Raw genomic sequence first — 18,288 nt, forward strand, 5'->3', positions numbered from 1 at the left:
ACAGGATTTTTCTCAAAAGTAGGGATATTGAGGATATTCTTGGATCAACAACTTGGATATTCAGAAGCCTCGGATCGACTTTAACGAGCAAAAAAAAATCGCTTTAGTCGATTTTAAAAATAGAAAATAGTCGAAAAAGTCGTTTTATTTAATTCAGTTTTGTCACAAAAATTTTATTTTGTTCACTGATTTCTAAATTCAAGTAATTAAAATTTTAATCTTGAATAATGTTGCTAAATAAATATTTAAATATACTTCTTATTTTTTTTATGGGAAATAAATTTTAAAAATTTCAACTTCTGAAATTGAATAATTTCTAAAAATTACAAGTCGAAAAAAGTCATAATATCCAATGGTGATTAAAATAAAAATTGTATATTCTCTTCGTTCTATGAACACATACAGTAAATATATTACAATCAATTAAATTCAGTAATAAAAAATTAATCAAGTGGTTAAAATTTGTAGATAATTTTAGGAAAACAAAAATATTAAATTATTAATGACCTGGTTGATTGCATTCCTCTCGGCTTGATGTTCAAAATCAGCAATTCCAATACCGACAATATCGGGATTTGTCGATATTTCCACAACAACGGCGCAATTATTTTTCGTTTTTGTATCGAGTTTCGACGAATAGTACGTCAAATAGAGAGGTTTCAAAAAATCGATAAATTTCACTTTTAATTCGCTGAGAAAATCCTCGGTAATATCACAACTTGACGATCTTATTAATTCATCAAAACTTGACAATTGTTTGAGAATTTCCAAACGTGTATCGTCATCGTAGGATTTTTTTAAATGTCGATGATAGTCATCTAATTTGACACCTAAATTCACTTTCTTTTGGGGCAATTTCGTTAGTGTTGAATACCTTTCAATGGCCATTGTATTTGCATCGTTTTCTTTTAATTTTGCCTCATCGTTACGTATATCAATTTCGCCGGAGTCATTTAAATCCTCAACGACTATTTGAATTTTCTCGAGCATTCTCCTTGCGGCTTCGTGTTTTGCTTGCTTTTTGGTGGTGGCGACTCCTTCCTCCTTGAATGAGGATACTAGACAGGATATTGTGAAAACTCTAGCGTGCGGTGGACCGATGTCGTCAACTTCTTCGTATTCTGGTGCTTGGAGATTGTTGTCCACACACAATTGCTGTAAAAAAGAAAAAAGTTGAGAAAATTTGATCAAAATCTTTTAATTTAAAAGTTTGAAAAAATGATAATTATTATAGAGTTGACACAATAAATTAATTTCGTTTTTTCCTGACTTTTCCCTGATTTCAAGACAAAATTTTCACTTTTTCCCAAAGGAATATTCTGATTCAATCTAAAAATTATTAGATACTCCAAAAAATGTTCTATTACATTTATTGACTTATAAGAATATTATTAGAAAACATGAAGAAATGGATCACTCCGAGTCTTCGACTCGGAGTGATCAATATCTTCATGTTTTCTGTAAATTTACATTTCCATAAAATTTAAAAAAAAAAAATTAAATTATTTACAAAAACTTTAATAAAATCCTACGCAAGAATTCATTATTTTGATAAATAATAAAATTTTTCATAGAATTTCAATTATTTTCAATACTGTTTTAAATGAATTCCTGGAGAAATGTAAATATTTATCAAAATTTTATACGAGAATTCAATTACATTTCACAAATAATGAAATTCTTCGCTGAAATTAAAATATTTTCAAAATCTGCTATTTTAATCAAATTTTTTCAAAGAATTCAATTATTTAAAAGAAATGTAATAAAAATTCGTTGCAAGAATTTAATTATATTCATAAATAATAATATTTTACACAGGATTAAAATTTTAATAAAATTCTATCAAACGATTCAATTATTTTCAAAAAATTTATTAAAATTCGTTGCAAGAATTCAATATTATTTTCGTAAATAATAAAATTCTTCACAGGATTTCAATTATTTTTAAAACAATTGTAAGTAAATTCTTTGAGAATTGTAATTATTTTAAAAAAATTTTTACAAGAATTCAATTACATTTGACAAATAATGAAATTCTTCGCTTAAATTCAAATAGTTTAAAAAACTGATATTTGAATCAAATTTTTTCAAAGAATTCAATTATTTAAAAGAAATGTAATAAAAATTCGTTGCAAGAATTTAATTATATTCATAAATAATAATATTTTACACAGGATTTCAATTATTTAACAGAAATGTAATGAAATTCGTTGCAAGAATTCAATTATTTTCGTAAATAATAAAATTCTTCACATACGAGAATTCAATTATTTAAATATAAAAGTAAATAATTTATTGAATAATATAAATGATTCACAAAATTGAATTTTTTCGACGAATTTTAATAAAATTTTCAAGAATAATTACATTTTTCGAGGAATTCGATTAAAATTATATTAAAAATAATTGAAATTCTGTAGCGAGTTTTATTATTCATGAAAATAATAATTTAATCTCTGTAAAAAATTTGATTATTTATGAAAAATAATTTAATTATTGCGAAGAAGTTTATAGAAAATTTGCAAATAGCTGAATTCATATGAAATTTTTATTATTTATGAAAATAATTGAATTTTGCAAAGAATTTTATTAAAATTCCTGCAAATAATTGAATTTTGCAAAGATTTTTATTAAAATTCCTAAAAATAATTGAATTTTGACAAGAATTTTATTAAAATTTTTGAAAATAATTGAATTCTGGAGAAAAATTTTATTAATTTTAAAGATAATTGAAATTTTGACGAGAATTTGTTTTATATTTTTGAATATAATTGAATTTCTGCGAAAAATTTTATTACTTTTGAAAACAATTGAATTTCTGCAATTATTTATATCTTCTCAAAAAATTAAATTTTTTCCAGTATTTTAATAAAAATCCCTGACTTTTCCCTGATTTCCCTGACCAATAATTCTACTCTCCCTGATTTTTTCTTGAATTCCCTGATTTCCTTGAATCGTGGCAATTCTATTTCACTTACTGATAAGGCTCCAATGGCATTTAAAAAGGGCATATTCGTCGAACGTTTAGGAGAAATTGGCGGCTCTGTTAACAATGGTCTTCTCGCAGGAGATGGAGCTGGAGACTCTTGTAATTGAGGATATGCACGATGAGCAGCAATTGTTTCTAACATTTCTTTAGCAGCTTCGTGTTTTGCATCTTTTTTACATCGTCCAGTGCCAATGGCCACGAATCCATCGCAAGAAACTTGGTACGTAAATGTATTATCGTGTGTTCCTCCACCGTCGTGAATTAATTCATAATTAGGTACACACTTCTTCTTCGTCATCATTTCTTGTAGAATTGAAACCGGAGTTTTGTTCATGATTTCTCTTGAAGGAACTTTTCGAAAGTCTCTACTGGCTTTATCCTCTCGATATATACTCGATACTCTGAAATAATAAAAGATATAGTCAAATAAAAAATATACTATTTAGACTACTAACTTTAATAACGAATACTTTTGTTCGCTAAAATCTTAATTTTTGAACTAAAATTCTGACAGTTTTTTCGACATGCAAATTTACATACGAAAAATACTGATTTTTTATATTTATATACACTGGTTTGTTTTATAAATTTTAGATATAGTTGTTAGCTACTTTAGTTCTTAAATAAATGAATAAAAAGAACAATGTAACGTTAAACTAGTAAATTATAAATATTAACATGAATTTAAACGTTCTGAACGAATTAAACGTTTTAAAACCTTTTAAACGAACTTTGGATATTTTAAGGTTATGTTGATAAGGAAAATATGCACATTTCTCATATAAAAGTTTATCTCTCTGGAGAATCAATGACCAACACAGATTTTAAATAAATATGTACACTGAAAATTTGTTATTATTGTCATTGTACACCGGAAATTTATGTGTGCGTGCAACTCATGTGACTTACCTAAAAACAACTAGAAAGTGAACTATCTTGAACACAACAAAATACGTCATATCATAATATCACTAGCAATCACTAAAACCACTAGAGATACTTACTACTAGATCACGTGGTCAGACAAGACTCGTGGCAACGTTCATGACAGTTCATATTGTGCAACTCACTTTTCGAGTGCTTTTCAGATATTACTGATTTTTTTTTTGAGAATTTTTAGAATCAGAATGTTTTTCAATTAATTTATTTATAACTAATGAATTTATAATAACGTACTGCTTTGTGTCTTGTGAAACTGTAAATAAGGTAAGTCATCTAAATGATTATTTCTCTTCTAAATCTACTCCAAGTCTCCTATTTTCTAAAAGAAAATATTTCTTTCGGAGCATTTCATTTTTCTGTGTTAGAAAAGATCTCTGTTAAAATGAAAATGAAAGGAAAATATTAAGAAAATAAAATCATGTAGCTTGAAATAAATTTACAAACTTTGTTTCTGTATTTACAGTAAAATTAAGGCCTTTGAAAGAATATTTTTTAGGTTATGTTGTGTCATAAATTTTGGAGTTTATCAGATTTTTTGGTGTATATCGATTTATGTTAAGAATACTTTTTGAAAGAATAATTTATTAGAATTATTTGTTAGAATTATTTATTAGAATTATTTATTAGAATAATTTATTAGTATGATTTATTAGAATAATTTTTTGATAGAAAAATAAATATAATCGCTAATTGAAGTTTTTTTTGTCATTTTAGGAAAAATGAAACTGTGGCTTGTTGTACTTCATATAATTTTAGTCGGTACTAATTTATGGGTAACTGCTCACTTTCACGAGGACGTTCATGAAGACAATGAATTTGCTGAATTTGAAGATTTCGAGGAGGAAAAACCGAAAGCACCTGCGGTTATAGAAAGTGAGACTGATGAATTTATTGAAACAGAGAAGGATCAAACTTTCGAAGAAGACGATGTTTTAGTGGAAGATGCAGACAGTGAATTCGATCACTTTCAAGTATGATAATAGAAATTAAATTAAATTTTTAGAATTCAAAAAAGATAATCCTGAATTTTTGTGTCTTTTTTGTTAAATTTTGTTAAAATTTTGTCCTGATGTCAGGGAAAAGTTAGTGAAAAACAAAATTAAATTTTTGTGGCAACCCTGATTTCTCAATTAAAAATGTTCGAAAACAATTTCTTAATATTTAGAAATATTAGAATATTATTAACAAAATATGAAATTTGAAGGATGAAGAGGAATTCGAAGGATTGGACGTAGGTGGCGGAAATGCGAATGGAAAACCAGACGAACCGTCAACTCTCACAATTACCAAAGTCCCTCTTCATTTACGTGCAAGATGGGATAGTTTCTATTTGGAAATTTTAATGGTCGCTGGTTTGGTTGTCTACTTTATAAACTACATTGCTGGCAGATCGAAAAATTGTCGTATCGCCGAGTCCTGGTTCAATGATCACAATCAACTGTTCACCGACAATTTTTCCCTCGTCGGCGATACGGGAAAGTCGAGTGAAGAATCCTCCGACAATGGCGGTACAGTTGTTAAAGAAAGTGAATCACAATACAGTCTCTATTGTTCCGGGAGAGTGGGCTGTGATTCAATGCTCATTGAACTGAAATTAATAAAACGACAAGATTTAGTTGCCGTTTTAGCACAAATTGTGCGACCACAGAATGATCAAGCGCAAATTAGAATTGAATTCTCGAAAGATGAGACTGATAATTTTGTTCTTGCTGTTGCTTCGAAGAAAACAGCAATGCATTTCACGAAAGACGTCGCTGATATTAGTGTCTATTGTCCCGAGAAACGACCCGGTGAAAAGTTTAATTTACCCTCTGGTTTTTATGTGATGTCCGAAATTGCTGAAGCAACTTTCACAGTCTTGGATACGAGGGTTATTCAAGCTTTTACTAAATATGCTCAGTATATTGATTATATTCATGTTAGTGATCAATTTAGTGGCGCAAAACAACAAGAGTGAGTTAAATTTTTTTTTTTTGTGAAAAAATAAAAAAAGAATTCAATTTAATTCTCAATTTTCTTTTACAGGGATTCTAGTCAACTCACAATGCCGGAAGTGAAACGAGTACTTTTAATAGGTCTGAACATCAGTATTAAGGGCCGTATTCAAAGTGCAGAAATGCAGGAAAGAATGAGGCCTTTACTTCACTTAACTTTCCATTTATTGGACAAATTACGTCGCTTCAAATTATCTAAAGAGGTTTGTATTTTTTTTCCTTTCCTCAGGGTGGCGACATGTCAGTAAAATCAGTAAATTCAGGGAAATGTCAGTAAAACAAATTTTTTTCCAGTAAAGTCAGGAAAATGACAGAAAAAAAATTTGTTGTCAGAGAAATTTTAAAAAATTGAGATTTTTTTCGACATATTTTCAGAAATTACAACTTTTTTTCTAAATATTGCAACAAAATACCATATTTTTTTACTATAAAATGTAACATATTTCGATTTTTGTAGTGCGAAAAATAACTATAAAAAAAACCTTTCAAAAATTATTTTTGAATCATTTTTTGAAGATAATTAAATTTTTCAAATATATCTATAATAAAAATCATCTTTGAATAATTGAAATTTTGTAAAATTTAATTGAAAATAATTAATTTTTTTCAAGTATTTTGTTACAATTTTTGAAAATCAACTTTTGAAGAATTTTAATTGCAAATTTTTGAAAATGAATTGAATTATCAAATATTCTTAAAAACAATAATAATTGAGGGTTCTAATCAAAACACTGTTAATGAAAGATAATATTTTCTTTTAATTAAACAGGGAAGATCGAAAAGTGACAAAAATAGACAGCGAGTGGAAGAAGCATTTTTAAAAACGACACACGCTGCTCGAGCTGAAGCGGCCGCTCAACGTCGCGAGGAACGTCGACGACAGGAAAAAGAGAGAATCCTCCAGGAAGAGGATCCAGACAAACAGAGAAAATGGGAGGAGAAGGAGCAGAAACGTCTCGCCAAGAAACGAGCTCCCAGAATGAAACAACTCAAAGTTAAAGCATTGTGACCCAATAATGAAAATGAAGCAAATATCGATACGCGAGAAAATTGAAGAAAACAAATTTAAAAAAAAAATAATTAAAAAACGCAATTAAAAATTGAAAAAAAAAATTTATAAATAGCATCGGAAGTAAACAAAATGAAATTTGAATCAATGAACTGATCAAAGAATTATTTAATATTCTCGCTGCCAATTTAGCGACTAAAATTGTCGTTATTTATAATATAAAAGTCTGAAAAATATGGTGATTATAAAATCATATAAGTTTACCGTCAATAGGTAAATATCGACCTTGCACCAAGTTTACCATGATTTAGACAAACTTGGTAAACTTGTTGCAATTTTAAACTACTACATTTACATTGAAAAGAATAATGAAATTGTTTCTGAAAAAAATGAAAATTGTCACGCACTTGCGTACAATGTGAATGAATAAAAGTTTTTTTTTAAAGTAAAATATAATTTTTAATTATGAGACCACAGTGCATTAATACACTGTTTCTCTGTGATTTTTTTTGTAATCTTTTATGTAATTAATAATTTCGGGGATCACAGTGATTTTTTGTAATACTATTTTTTTTTTGTAATAATATTTTTGTAATTAAGTAAAGAAAGGGATTTTTATTTTCAAAAAGAGGATTCAGTTTAGAAGAAGCAATTTTTCTAATGAAGTAAAAAATTATTGTACTGTAGCGTGTGCAATTTATTTGAAAAATTTTTTATACTCTTTCTCTTAATAATAGCTCTTTTAAAACAGATTTTACTTTTTTTCTTTATTACAGCTTTTTTAAATCTGATTTTTTTTGTTAAATATTTTCTAAGGATTTTTTTGAAACTTTTTCCCAAAGTTTGATTTAATTTTTAATTATGATTTTTATTACAACGCTACTTTCTTTGCAAAATTCTATGCATTTTACTATATTCAAAGTAAATTGCAAAAAAAATAGTGAAATTTACTTCGGACTTGGTAAAATTTTCTTCGAAAATAGTAAAATTTAATATTAAAATTTGTTATTTCCACATTTCTTTAACTGTTTTCGAAGACAATTTTTATTATAAAAATTTTGTAAAATTTAATTCAGACCTGGGAAATTTCCTTTGAAAATAGTAAAATTTATTATTAAAAATTATTATTTCCAGAGTGAATTTTATTATATCCGAAGTATAAAAATTAGTAAATTTACTTCGGACCTCGTAAAATTTCCTTAAAATATAGTAAAATTTGTTACTTTCAGAATACATTTATTATTTTCAAAGAAAATTTTTTTTATAAAAATTAGTAAAATTCACTTCGGACCTGGTAAAATTTTCTTAAAAAATAGTAAAATTTAATATTAAAATTTGTTACTTTCAGAATAATTTTATTATTTTCAAAGACAATTTTTTTATAAAAATTAGTAAAAATTACTTTGGATCTGGTAAAATTTATTTTAATAATAGTAAAATTTAATATTAAAATTTATTGTTTCCAGAGTAAATTTTATAATATCCGAAGTAAGTTTCAATTAAATTTACTTTCGAATTTGGTAAAATTTCGTTCAAAAATAGTAAAATTTACTATTAAAAATGATTATTTTTAGAATAAATTTTATAATATCCGAAGTAAATTTCAATAAAAATTAGTAAATAAACTCTAAAAATAAAAATTTTTAATATTAATTTTTTTTAACAGAGAAAATAGTAAATTTTACTATTTAAATTCGTTATTTGCTGAGTAAATTTTGTAATATCCGTTGTAAATTTTATTGAAAATTAGTGAAACAATTTTGGTTTTAGTTCGTAAGTTGAAATAATTACCAGTTTAATTTTTGCCCTGTATGGGAAAATTTTCAAGTTTGAAAAGTCTGAAAAATAATATAAAACGATTTTCAGGTGTCAAAAAACTAAAATTCTTCCAAACTTTACAGAAAGTAAAAATTATTTTCTTCAAGTATTTTTATTTTTCAAACATTTTTAAGCATTTTAAAATTTTGTTAACTTACAAAAAATGACAAGTTTTTTTTGATAAGGGAAAAGGCGAGAAAATTTATGATTTTAGGTACCTAATTTTATTTATTTAACGAGATAAAAAAGGGAAAAATAGTAAAAAAAGGAAATTAGTTAAAAAAAAGAATAACTGTGATCTCTGCAATTTTAACCTTTGAATTATAATATTTTTAGATTGGTACACTGAATATTTTAAAAATTCTCTACTTATAAAAGAATTCATTGCCATAGTGATTGCTTAAAATTTACCTCTCTTAACGATTATTCTTATCTTTGAAAATAAAGCGATTCGTCACTATTTATGGAGAATTCCTTCGATAAGAAAATAAATCTCTAAGACTACTTTGTATTTCTAAACTGAAAAATAATTTTTGAAAAATAATTTTTCGTCTTATTCTCTTTTAATTATTGTCACAAATTAGCTAACGTTTTAGAATTATACATAATAATCATCAGTGAAATGCAATTTATTTATAGATCGTATTTGTCATAATATTTATTGTATATAAAAAAACTTTCTCAGAGAAATATATATGCACTCAAATTATACATGATTTATTTTTATCAAAATTTATTTTTCCTTACTCATAGAGGAAGTATTTCAAAATTATTTTATAAATATAGTAAATGTTATGCGCGCGGAATGTAATATTCAATTTATTATTATATTTTATTATTGTGCAAATTACAAAATTTTTTATTTTCAAATATGAATCTTTGAATAATTTCCGACTCAATCTTTAAAAAAAATTCAATTATTAACTAATTTACTAATTAATTATATTCTCGTTTAATAATTAATACAGAAGATAGACGATTTTTAAATTTTATTATTCGTTTTGATTTAATGATTTTACAAATACTGTCGATGGGTAAAAAAAAAATTGTAAAATTAGTAAACTTATAAAAATAAAAAAAAATTTCTTGTAACTTTTAGCTATTTTTAGTGAATTTAACTTGATCTTCGAGTAATGTCGCATTTCGTTGAATCACAGTTTTTGAGAACAAAAAATCACAATGTGAGACAAAATCAGTAATGACAATATTCATTCCTCCAGGTCCGGGTTTATTTGCATTTATCCAAGGAAACGAGGCATTTCGACATTTTTCCCCTAGATCACGATATAAATTCCCCCCCAAATGTCTCATCACGTAGGAAATATTCGGTGTCAATAGACATTGAGAAATAAAACCCATATTCGGCGATCTCTTCTCAATTGTTTTCGTTAAAAATTCATCTAATTCTTTGGCATTTGTTGTATCGGGCCATGGCGTCGGCCACATTCCACTTGGCCATAAATCGTGGAAATTTTTTGCCATTATATTCCTGTAGATGACGATAAGTTGATATTTCTCTGAACTCAGCCATTGCAATGTTATATTATCGAGTCGCTTATGGAACGGACATAATTTCCAACGGAAAATATTTTTTATTTTCGATATTAATTGACGATGATGTTCATCGTTGAATAAATAGAAATGTTGAAAATCCAAAATTACAAATTCATAGGGATGCGATGAGAGCCAATTGTTAATTTCCTCGAGGGGTTCATTCACCTCTGAACCATAGAGTCCGTGAAGGAAATAAATTGAATTTGTATTTGGTTTTGTCGCTAGACGAAGATCTAGATAACGAATTCCTCCATTTAATTGTTCCTTCACTGAGTCGAATTGATTCACGGACCAATTGAAAATTATTGGTTTTAATATAAATGGAAAAAAACGTCCTAGGAGTTGTATTATTGTTGATTCGTCGACACCAATATCGTTGTAACGATTTAGGGTGTATGTTGTTGTATTATGTGAACCTGAAAAGAATTTAGAGAAGATTTTGAGAAAAATTGATGAAATTTGGGAAAAATTAGTGAAATTTAGGTAAAATTGATGAGATTTGAGTAAAATTTATTAAATTCGAGAAAAATGATTAAATTTGAGTAAAATTGATTAAATTTAAGTAAAAATGATGGAATTTGAGTAAAATTGATGAAATTTGAAAAAAATTCATAAAAATAGGCAAAAGTTGAAGAAAATTGAGTAAAATGGATGAAATTTGGAAAAGATTAATGAAAATTCGAGAAAGTTGAAGAAAATTGAGAAAAAATTGATGAAAATAGGAGAAAGTTGAAGGAAATTGAGTAAAATGGATGAAATTTGGAAAACATTGATGAAAATTGGAGAAAGTTGAAGAAAATTGATTAAAATTAATGAAATTTGAAAGAAAATGATGAAATAGGAGAATAGTTGAATAGGAGAAAGTTGAAGGAAATTGAGTAAAATGGATGAAATTTGGAAAACATTGATGAAAATTGGAGAAAGTTGAAGAAAATTGAGTAAAATTGATGAAATTTGAAAAAAAATTCATGAAAGTAGGAAAAAGTTTAAGAAAATTGAGTAAAATGGATGAAATTTGGAAAACATTGATGAAAATTCCAGAAAGTTGAAGAAAATTGAGTAAAATTGATGAAAATAGGAGAAAGTTGAAGGAAATTGAGTAAAATGGAAGAAATTTGGAAAACATTGATGAAAACTGGAGAAAGTTGAAGAAAATTGATTAAAATTAATGAAATTTGAAAGAAATTGATGAAAATTGGAGAAAGTTGAAGAAAATTAAGTAAAATTGATGAAATTTGAGTAAAATTGATAAAAATAGGAGAAAGTTGATGAAATTTGAGTAAAATTGATGAAAATAGGAAAAAGTTGAAGAAAATCAAGTAAAAATGATGAAATTTGAGTAAAATTGATAAAATATGAAAAAGTTGAAGAAAATTGAGTAAAATTGATGAAATTTGAAAAGAATTGATGAAAATTGAAAAAAGTTGAAGAAAATTGAGTAAAATTGATGAAAGTAGGAGAAAGTAGAAAAAAATTGAGTAAAATTGATGAAATTTAAAAAAAATTGAAGAAAGTTCAAGAAAATTGAGGCAAATATTTACAGTATTACCACTGATCAAGGGAAGTCAGGGAAAAGCAAGGAAAAGTAAAATTGGTTAGAGAAATCAGGTAAAAGTTACTAAAAAAAATTTTAATTTTTACATCTCATAAAAAAATTCTGAAATTTAATTATTTTTAAAAGTAATAAAATTCTTCAAAAATATTCAATTATATTGAAAAATTAAAAAAAAAAAATTCACGTCAAAATTCCAATTTAATTTTTTAAATTGCAAAATCTTTCTCCGAAATTCAATTATATTCAACAATTTTAATAAAATTCTGGGCAAATATTCAATTATTTTCAAAAATTTTCCTCAATTCAATAATTTTCAAAATTTATTATTTTAATATAATTATTCAAAATAATTAAATTATTTAAAAAATTTTTTAATAAAATTCTACGCAAACATTTAATTATTTTCATAAATAATAAACAAATTTTCATAAATTCAATTATTTTTAAATTTTTCATAAATTTCTTAGCAAAAATTCAATTATATTCATAAATAATAGAATTTTTTACAGGGTTCAATTATTTTTAAGAATTTAATTAAAATTCTTTGCAAAATTCAATTATTTTCATAAATAATCAATATTCATTACAAGAATTCAATTATTTTCAAAAGAAATATAATTCTTGGCAGAAATTCAATGATTTTGAGGTATTGTAATAAAATGCTTTGCAAAATTCAATTATTTTCATAATTAACTAATATTTATGACAAGAATTCAATTATTTTCAAAATTAATATAAATTCTTTGCTAAAATTCAATTATTTTCAAAATTAATATAAATTCTTTGCTAAAATTCAATTATTTTTGAGAATTTAAAAAAAATTATTGTCAACATTTTAATAATCTTTGTAAATAGCAAAATTCTTCGCATGAATTCAATTATTTTCAGGGATTTTAATAAAATTCAATTATTTTCATAAATAAACAATATTCATCACAAGAATTCAATTATTTTCTAAATTTATAAAATTCTTCGCAGAAATTTAATTATTTTCAAAAATTGTTTAAAACTTTTCGTCTAGATTTTAATTATTTTTATAATTATAGCAAAATTCTTCGCATAAATTCAATTATTTTCAAAATAAAAATTAATTAGGGAAAAACAAAATTAAATTTTTGTAGCAATACTTTGGAAGAAAATTGGAGAAAATTGAGGAAAATTTAGGAAAATGTCTACTTACGAATTATTGTATTTAAAATTCTATCAAGTACAAGTTCATAATGTTTTTCAAGGCAGAATGTTTGGAGAATAATAAAAACAAGTTGTTGGGAAAAAATTTAATTGTGAGAAAAACCTTGATTTCAGTATTCAATTAAATATGTCTATTATAATGACTTAAGTAGACAATCATATATGCAATTTAATTTTCAGTTTTATATTTCATATCAAGTGATGATGAATAAATATTCTTATTCCAAAGAAATTGTTAATTTACTAATTGAAAAAACTAAAAAAGTGTTAATTAAAAAATTAAAATATTAAAAAAAGAAATTTTCCAAATAAAATTAATTTGACTATCTCATTTTTTTTTCTCTCAAGTAAATTGCGAAAATTGAGAATTTTTGCAAAATTTAAACTTACCGGGAATTGCCAAATGAATGATGGGTAAATTGCGAAGTAAAGCCGGAAGTCGAGTCATCCAGTACTCCAAATTATCACACATTGTTTGTGCAGGAATTTTGACATTTTGATAATTATCCAATGAAATTTCATCCATATTTTCCATACTTAATTATTTTTTTTTTTATAAACACAGTGAATTTTCCATAAGAAACAAATAATAAATTTCACGAAATTGAAGAATTGAGTACCTCTGAATTTTTTTCCAGTAAAAAAAATCTATAGTATAGTCGGAGTATAATGAAATAAACAGTTAGATGAGATGTGTGGTTATGACTAGGAAAGAAAAATGATATACACACTAGAGTTTTATTATTTTTTCCCCATTTTTTACACTTCTTCCACTCTGCTGATGATTCATGATGCACACCTTGTGAGAAGACTTATTAAATTAGTCATTTTCAACATATCCAATGAAGTATAGAAACAGAAATTCAATGAGAGGCAATAATTCGGAAGACATAACCTCGACTAATATTTTGAGTGCAGAAACTTTTGTTTTTAATTATTGGAGTTCTGAATAAGGGTATATTTAAAAAAATAATAAAATTTTGAACCTAACTTTATAGAACTTTTGGCATCTAATTTCAAATAACATTTTTTAAAAACAAGAAAATTAATTAAAATTAAAATTCTTTTACAAAATTTTAATAATTATAAACAAAAAGAATTATAAATAAAAATATATTTGAGTAGATAAAATTTGCTCAGATATGATAAAGTACAAATTTATAAGGCGTCGTCTTTGGTAATACAGTTCAGTCTTTGACTATAGCCATATGTTGATTTAAATTTAAGGCGCGGTCTGAGCGTCTACACTTTGTTTTAAAGAAATTTTGAAAATTAAATTAGAAATTAGTTGTTATACCAAATTTTTATTTACAACAAAATAATAATTTAATTTTCGGTATTTGTTAGCTGTTACTGAGGAGACTCAGAAAACTAATTAATTTTCACAAATTTTAACGGTATTCCCTCTTTTGGTCTTAGTAGAAACGAATTTACGTTATTTACATAAGGAATCGGTGTTTCTTCACAAACATCAACTTTATAATTTTTCAAAATTTTTAAAAGACCGACTTTTGTTTGATAATCAGCAAATCTTGCACCTGTAACACAAAATTATTAACATTTTTAAATTATTAGCAATTTCATACAATTTTTAATACAATTTTAAATAAATTTCGGGAAAAATGCAACTATTCTTAAAAATTTTAATAAAATTCTTTAAAAGAATTAAATTATTTAAAAAAATTTGGAATGAAATTCTTTATATACTAATTAAATTGTTTTCAATGTAATTTTAATAAAATTTTTTTGAAAGAATTCAATTATTTCCATAAATAATATACAGTTTTCGAAGAAAATTATTTTAATAATTATTATTTTAATAAAATTCTTTCCAAAATTCAATTATTTTCATAATTAACCAATATTTTTGACAAGAATTCAATTATTTTCAATATTCATCATAATAATTCAATTATTTTTGAAAAGTAATAAAATTCTTCGCTGAACTTTAAGTATTTTCGATAATATTTCAAATAAAATTCTTCTCTGAAATTAAATTATTTTTAAAGATTTTAATAAAATTCTTGACAAAAGTTGAATTACTTTTAAAAATAATAAAATTTTTCGCAAAAATTCAATTATTTAAAAAAATTTAAATAACTCTTTTTAAATGTTCAATTATCTTTATAAATAATAAAATTCTTTTTAGGAATTCAATTGTTTTTAGGGATTTTAATAACATTCTTTGCAAAATTAAATTATTTTCGTAAATAACCAATATTCATTACAAGAATTCAATTATTTTCAAAATTAATAAAATTCTTCTCAGAAATTTAATTATTTTTAAGAAATTGTTTAAAATTTTCCGTCTTGATTTCAATTATCTTTACAAATACCAAACAAAAAAATTTTCATAAGTAATCAAAATTTCGCAGGAATTCAAATATTTACAAATTTTTTATAAATTTCTTCACAAAGATTCAATTATTTTCATAAAAAAAAAAATTTTCACATGAATTCAATTATTAAAACAGAATTTTCCTAATATTTTTTGAAAAAAATCAATGATTTAAAATATAGCTTTTTATAAACTTCTTTGCAAGAATTCAATTATTTAAAAAAACTTTATTAAATTTCAGTGACAAAAATTCAATTATTTTCATAAATAATAAAACTCATCTCTGGATCTCAATTATTTTTAATGCAATTTTAAATAATTTCCGCGAAAAATGCAATTATTCTGAAAAATTTTATTAAAATTCGTCGAAAGAATTCAATTATTTAAACAAATTTGATATAATTTGATTCTTAGAGTGTAATTAATTTAATTTTTCGATAGTTACTTTTTTTCTGTCTTTAAGCTACTTTTTGCTACTTTTTTAAAATTAATTATCGAGTACAACTTTCACCCCGAGAAGAATAAAAATAAAAAAATTTAATATAAATTTTTGTATACCAATGCAATTTCTGGGTCCGTCACCAAATGGCAAAAACAACATTGGATGCCTAAGTTTAACCTCCTCGTCATTGAATCTTTCAGGATCGAAAATTTCTGGATTTGGATAGTATTTTGAGTCCCTTTGAAGAGAATAGGCCGGTATCCAGACTCTCTGGCCCTTTGGAATTTTCACATTGGTCCCGAAAAATGTATATTCATCTAATGAGCATCTCATCAAAAATGGCACCGGTGGGTATTTTCGAAGAGTTTCTATAAATAAGAATTGCAAAATTTTTAGATTCGAGTTGACTGTATTTTTATTTTATTTTCATATATTACACTGAAAAAAAAAATTATTTGATTCAAATAACCGATTAATTGCGGTTTTTATCAATTAAATATCTAATTGAATCAAATAATATTTATTGGAGTCAATTAAATGGTTCAAATCATATTTGCTTCAAATACTGAAATTATTGGTTCAAATACAGAAATTATTGGTTCAAATACTGAATTATTGGTTTAAATACTGAAATTATTGCTTCAAATACTGAAATTATTGAATCAAATATGAATTGAACCATTTCATTGATTCAAATAAATATTTAATTGATAATAGTCCATTAATCTGTTATTCGAATCAATTAAATTTTTTTCAGTGTATGTTAATATCAAGTATAATAATTTAAATATATATATTTATTATTATTATTATTATTTTTATTTATTTATTAACCTTGGAAAACTTGATGTAAATATTTCATATTTTTAACATTCTCGTATGACAAATTAATCTCCGATTTTTGAAAAATCTCATTAATTTCTTGATAAAGTTTCTCTTGAATTGAAGGATTCAGCGCTAATTCATACAAAGCATTGCTCATTGTCGTGGAAGAGGTTTCAAATCCAGCGGCGAAAAATACATTCGCTTGAGCGGCCAACAAATTATCGGTCAAGTCTTTAAAAAAGAAAAAAGTTTAAAGAACAATTTGATGTTTATAATTACATTCTCATTTTTTTCTCATACTGAAAATTTGAAAAATTTAAAATACTCACCTATATTACCCAAATTTTCCGGATTCTCCTTCATGTTCCGCAGCAAATCAACAAAATCATGCCTAACGACATTATTCTCCTTTCTGTATTCAATCGTATCCTTAATTAAATTAACAAAAAAATTATCCATCTCCGTGTCGGAAAGCAGAAAACCAAGAAAATCGTACAAATTCGGAAATGTTTGCATCAATCTCACTTTAAGTGTCCTCTTAAAGCCGACGTCGAAAATTCTTTTCCCCATTCGAAGAAATTCATTGTTCTTATCGGTAAATGCATTGATATCAATGCCAAATGCACAAGAGCCAATGACGTCCGTGGTGAATTTTGCCGTAACACCACGACATTCAATCGAATTTTGATTTTCTTGAACAATTTTCGTTAAATACGCTTCTAAATTTTCCGATGACTTGAGAATGAGGGAGAACATTTCTTTTAATTTTCCAGAAGTGAAAACAGGCGATAGACTTTTTCTCAATGGTCGCCAACGTTCGGGTTCGAGGGAAAATAAATGAGCTGATAGTGGATTAACTTTTTCGTGTAGTCGAATACCGCGATCGGCAAATTTACTAAAATCCTTTATTAATACATCTTTTATTAGGTCCGGATCCTTGAGAATTAAAATTGGTATTCTACCACCAAGCATACCGATCATTTTCTCATCTTTATAATTATCGTACATTTTGTCTATTGTATCCCCAATAAATGCCTTTGTGATTAGCATACTTTTTAGTAGGGAAAGAAAATTTTGCGGCTCTGGACCACGAACACCGCGGACCTTCCAATAATCATTGTTCGACTTGTGTTTCAAGTGAAGAATAAAAATGAGAAATGCGATTAAGCAGACAATTTCGAGAAGCATAATTGTGATGTGGAAAGATTTTTATCGATTTTTTTTATTACTGGCTGAAAACATAAAAGTGAAACCAAAAATTATATTTTATATTATTTTATAATAATTATAAAATAATAAAAATAAATTTAAAAATATTTTTTATAATGAATTATAAAAAAAAAAATTTTTAAAAAGTGTTGAAAAATGATTTTACGAGGGTGATGTTTGCTGCTCTCGCTGAGCTCGACGAGCAGCAAACTTCACCCTCGTACAATCATTATTCAACTTATTTTTTTTTTTTTGTTAATTTGCTCAACTTTAAATTTGCTAATATTAATATTAATTAATATTAATATTATTATTATATTAAAATATAACATCTTCCAAACTTAACACTTCTAATCATCTGAAAATCACCAGAGTTCTAGTAGGGACTGAGCTCTACCCAATCCTGAAGAATAGAGAATTTT

The 18,288-nt window shown here is 25.2% G+C and overlaps 4 protein-coding genes across 8 annotated transcripts; 1 reads left to right on the forward strand and 3 right to left on the reverse strand.

The window, feature by feature from the left end:
* Positions 1–359: 359 nt before the first annotated feature.
* LOC122511498 (RISC-loading complex subunit tarbp2-like) lies at positions 360–3,978 on the reverse strand. Of its 5 annotated transcripts, none has more exons than XM_043626775.1 (3): positions 3,899–3,978; positions 2,979–3,390; positions 360–1,155 (listed from the first exon to the last, which is right to left on the reverse strand). In XM_043626775.1, the coding sequence occupies exons 1-3, from the start codon at positions 3,946–3,948 to the stop codon at positions 475–477; spliced, it is 1,143 nt and encodes a 380-aa protein (XP_043482710.1). In that variant the 5' UTR covers positions 3,949–3,978; the 3' UTR covers positions 360–474. The 5 variants fall into 5 exon arrangements, with proteins under 5 accessions (XP_043482710.1, XP_043482709.1, XP_043482711.1 ...); XM_043626774.1 differs by lacking the exon at positions 3,899–3,978 and adding an exon at positions 3,721–3,874; XM_043626776.1 differs by lacking the exon at positions 3,899–3,978 and adding an exon at positions 3,708–3,849.
* Positions 3,979–4,044: 66 nt separating this feature from the next.
* On the forward strand, positions 4,045–7,385 carry LOC122511497 (PAT complex subunit CCDC47). Its single transcript, XM_043626773.1, has 5 exons — positions 4,045–4,195; positions 4,646–4,902; positions 5,136–5,884; positions 5,957–6,128; positions 6,695–7,385. Exons 2-5 carry the CDS (start codon positions 4,651–4,653, stop codon positions 6,932–6,934), a joined length of 1,413 nt encoding a protein of 470 aa, XP_043482708.1. The 5' UTR covers positions 4,045–4,195; positions 4,646–4,650; the 3' UTR covers positions 6,935–7,385.
* Positions 7,386–9,726: 2,341 nt separating this feature from the next.
* Positions 9,727–13,920, reverse strand: LOC122511501 (PI-PLC X domain-containing protein 3). The gene is made up of 3 exons (XM_043626780.1): positions 13,784–13,920; positions 13,443–13,700; positions 9,727–10,722 (listed from the first exon to the last, which is right to left on the reverse strand). Exons 2-3 carry the CDS (start codon positions 13,585–13,587, stop codon positions 9,848–9,850), a joined length of 1,020 nt encoding a protein of 339 aa, XP_043482715.1. The 5' UTR covers positions 13,588–13,700; positions 13,784–13,920; the 3' UTR covers positions 9,727–9,847.
* Positions 13,921–14,336: 416 nt separating this feature from the next.
* LOC122511500 (cytochrome P450 6A1-like) lies at positions 14,337–17,889 on the reverse strand (the record flags this gene model as incomplete). Its single annotated transcript, XM_043626779.1, is given in 4 exon segments — positions 14,337–14,590; positions 15,949–16,200; positions 16,667–16,888; positions 16,987–17,889. Coding segments are annotated over 4 exon segments (1,500 nt in total). The 3' UTR covers positions 14,337–14,423.
* Between the last annotated feature and the right edge of the window lie 399 nt (positions 17,890–18,288).

Source organism: Leptopilina heterotoma, unplaced genomic scaffold, assembly GCF_015476425.1.
Source record: "Leptopilina heterotoma isolate Lh14 unplaced genomic scaffold, ASM1547642v1 Lhet_83, whole genome shotgun sequence".
Taxonomy (NCBI): Eukaryota; Metazoa; Arthropoda; class Insecta; order Hymenoptera; family Figitidae; genus Leptopilina; species Leptopilina heterotoma.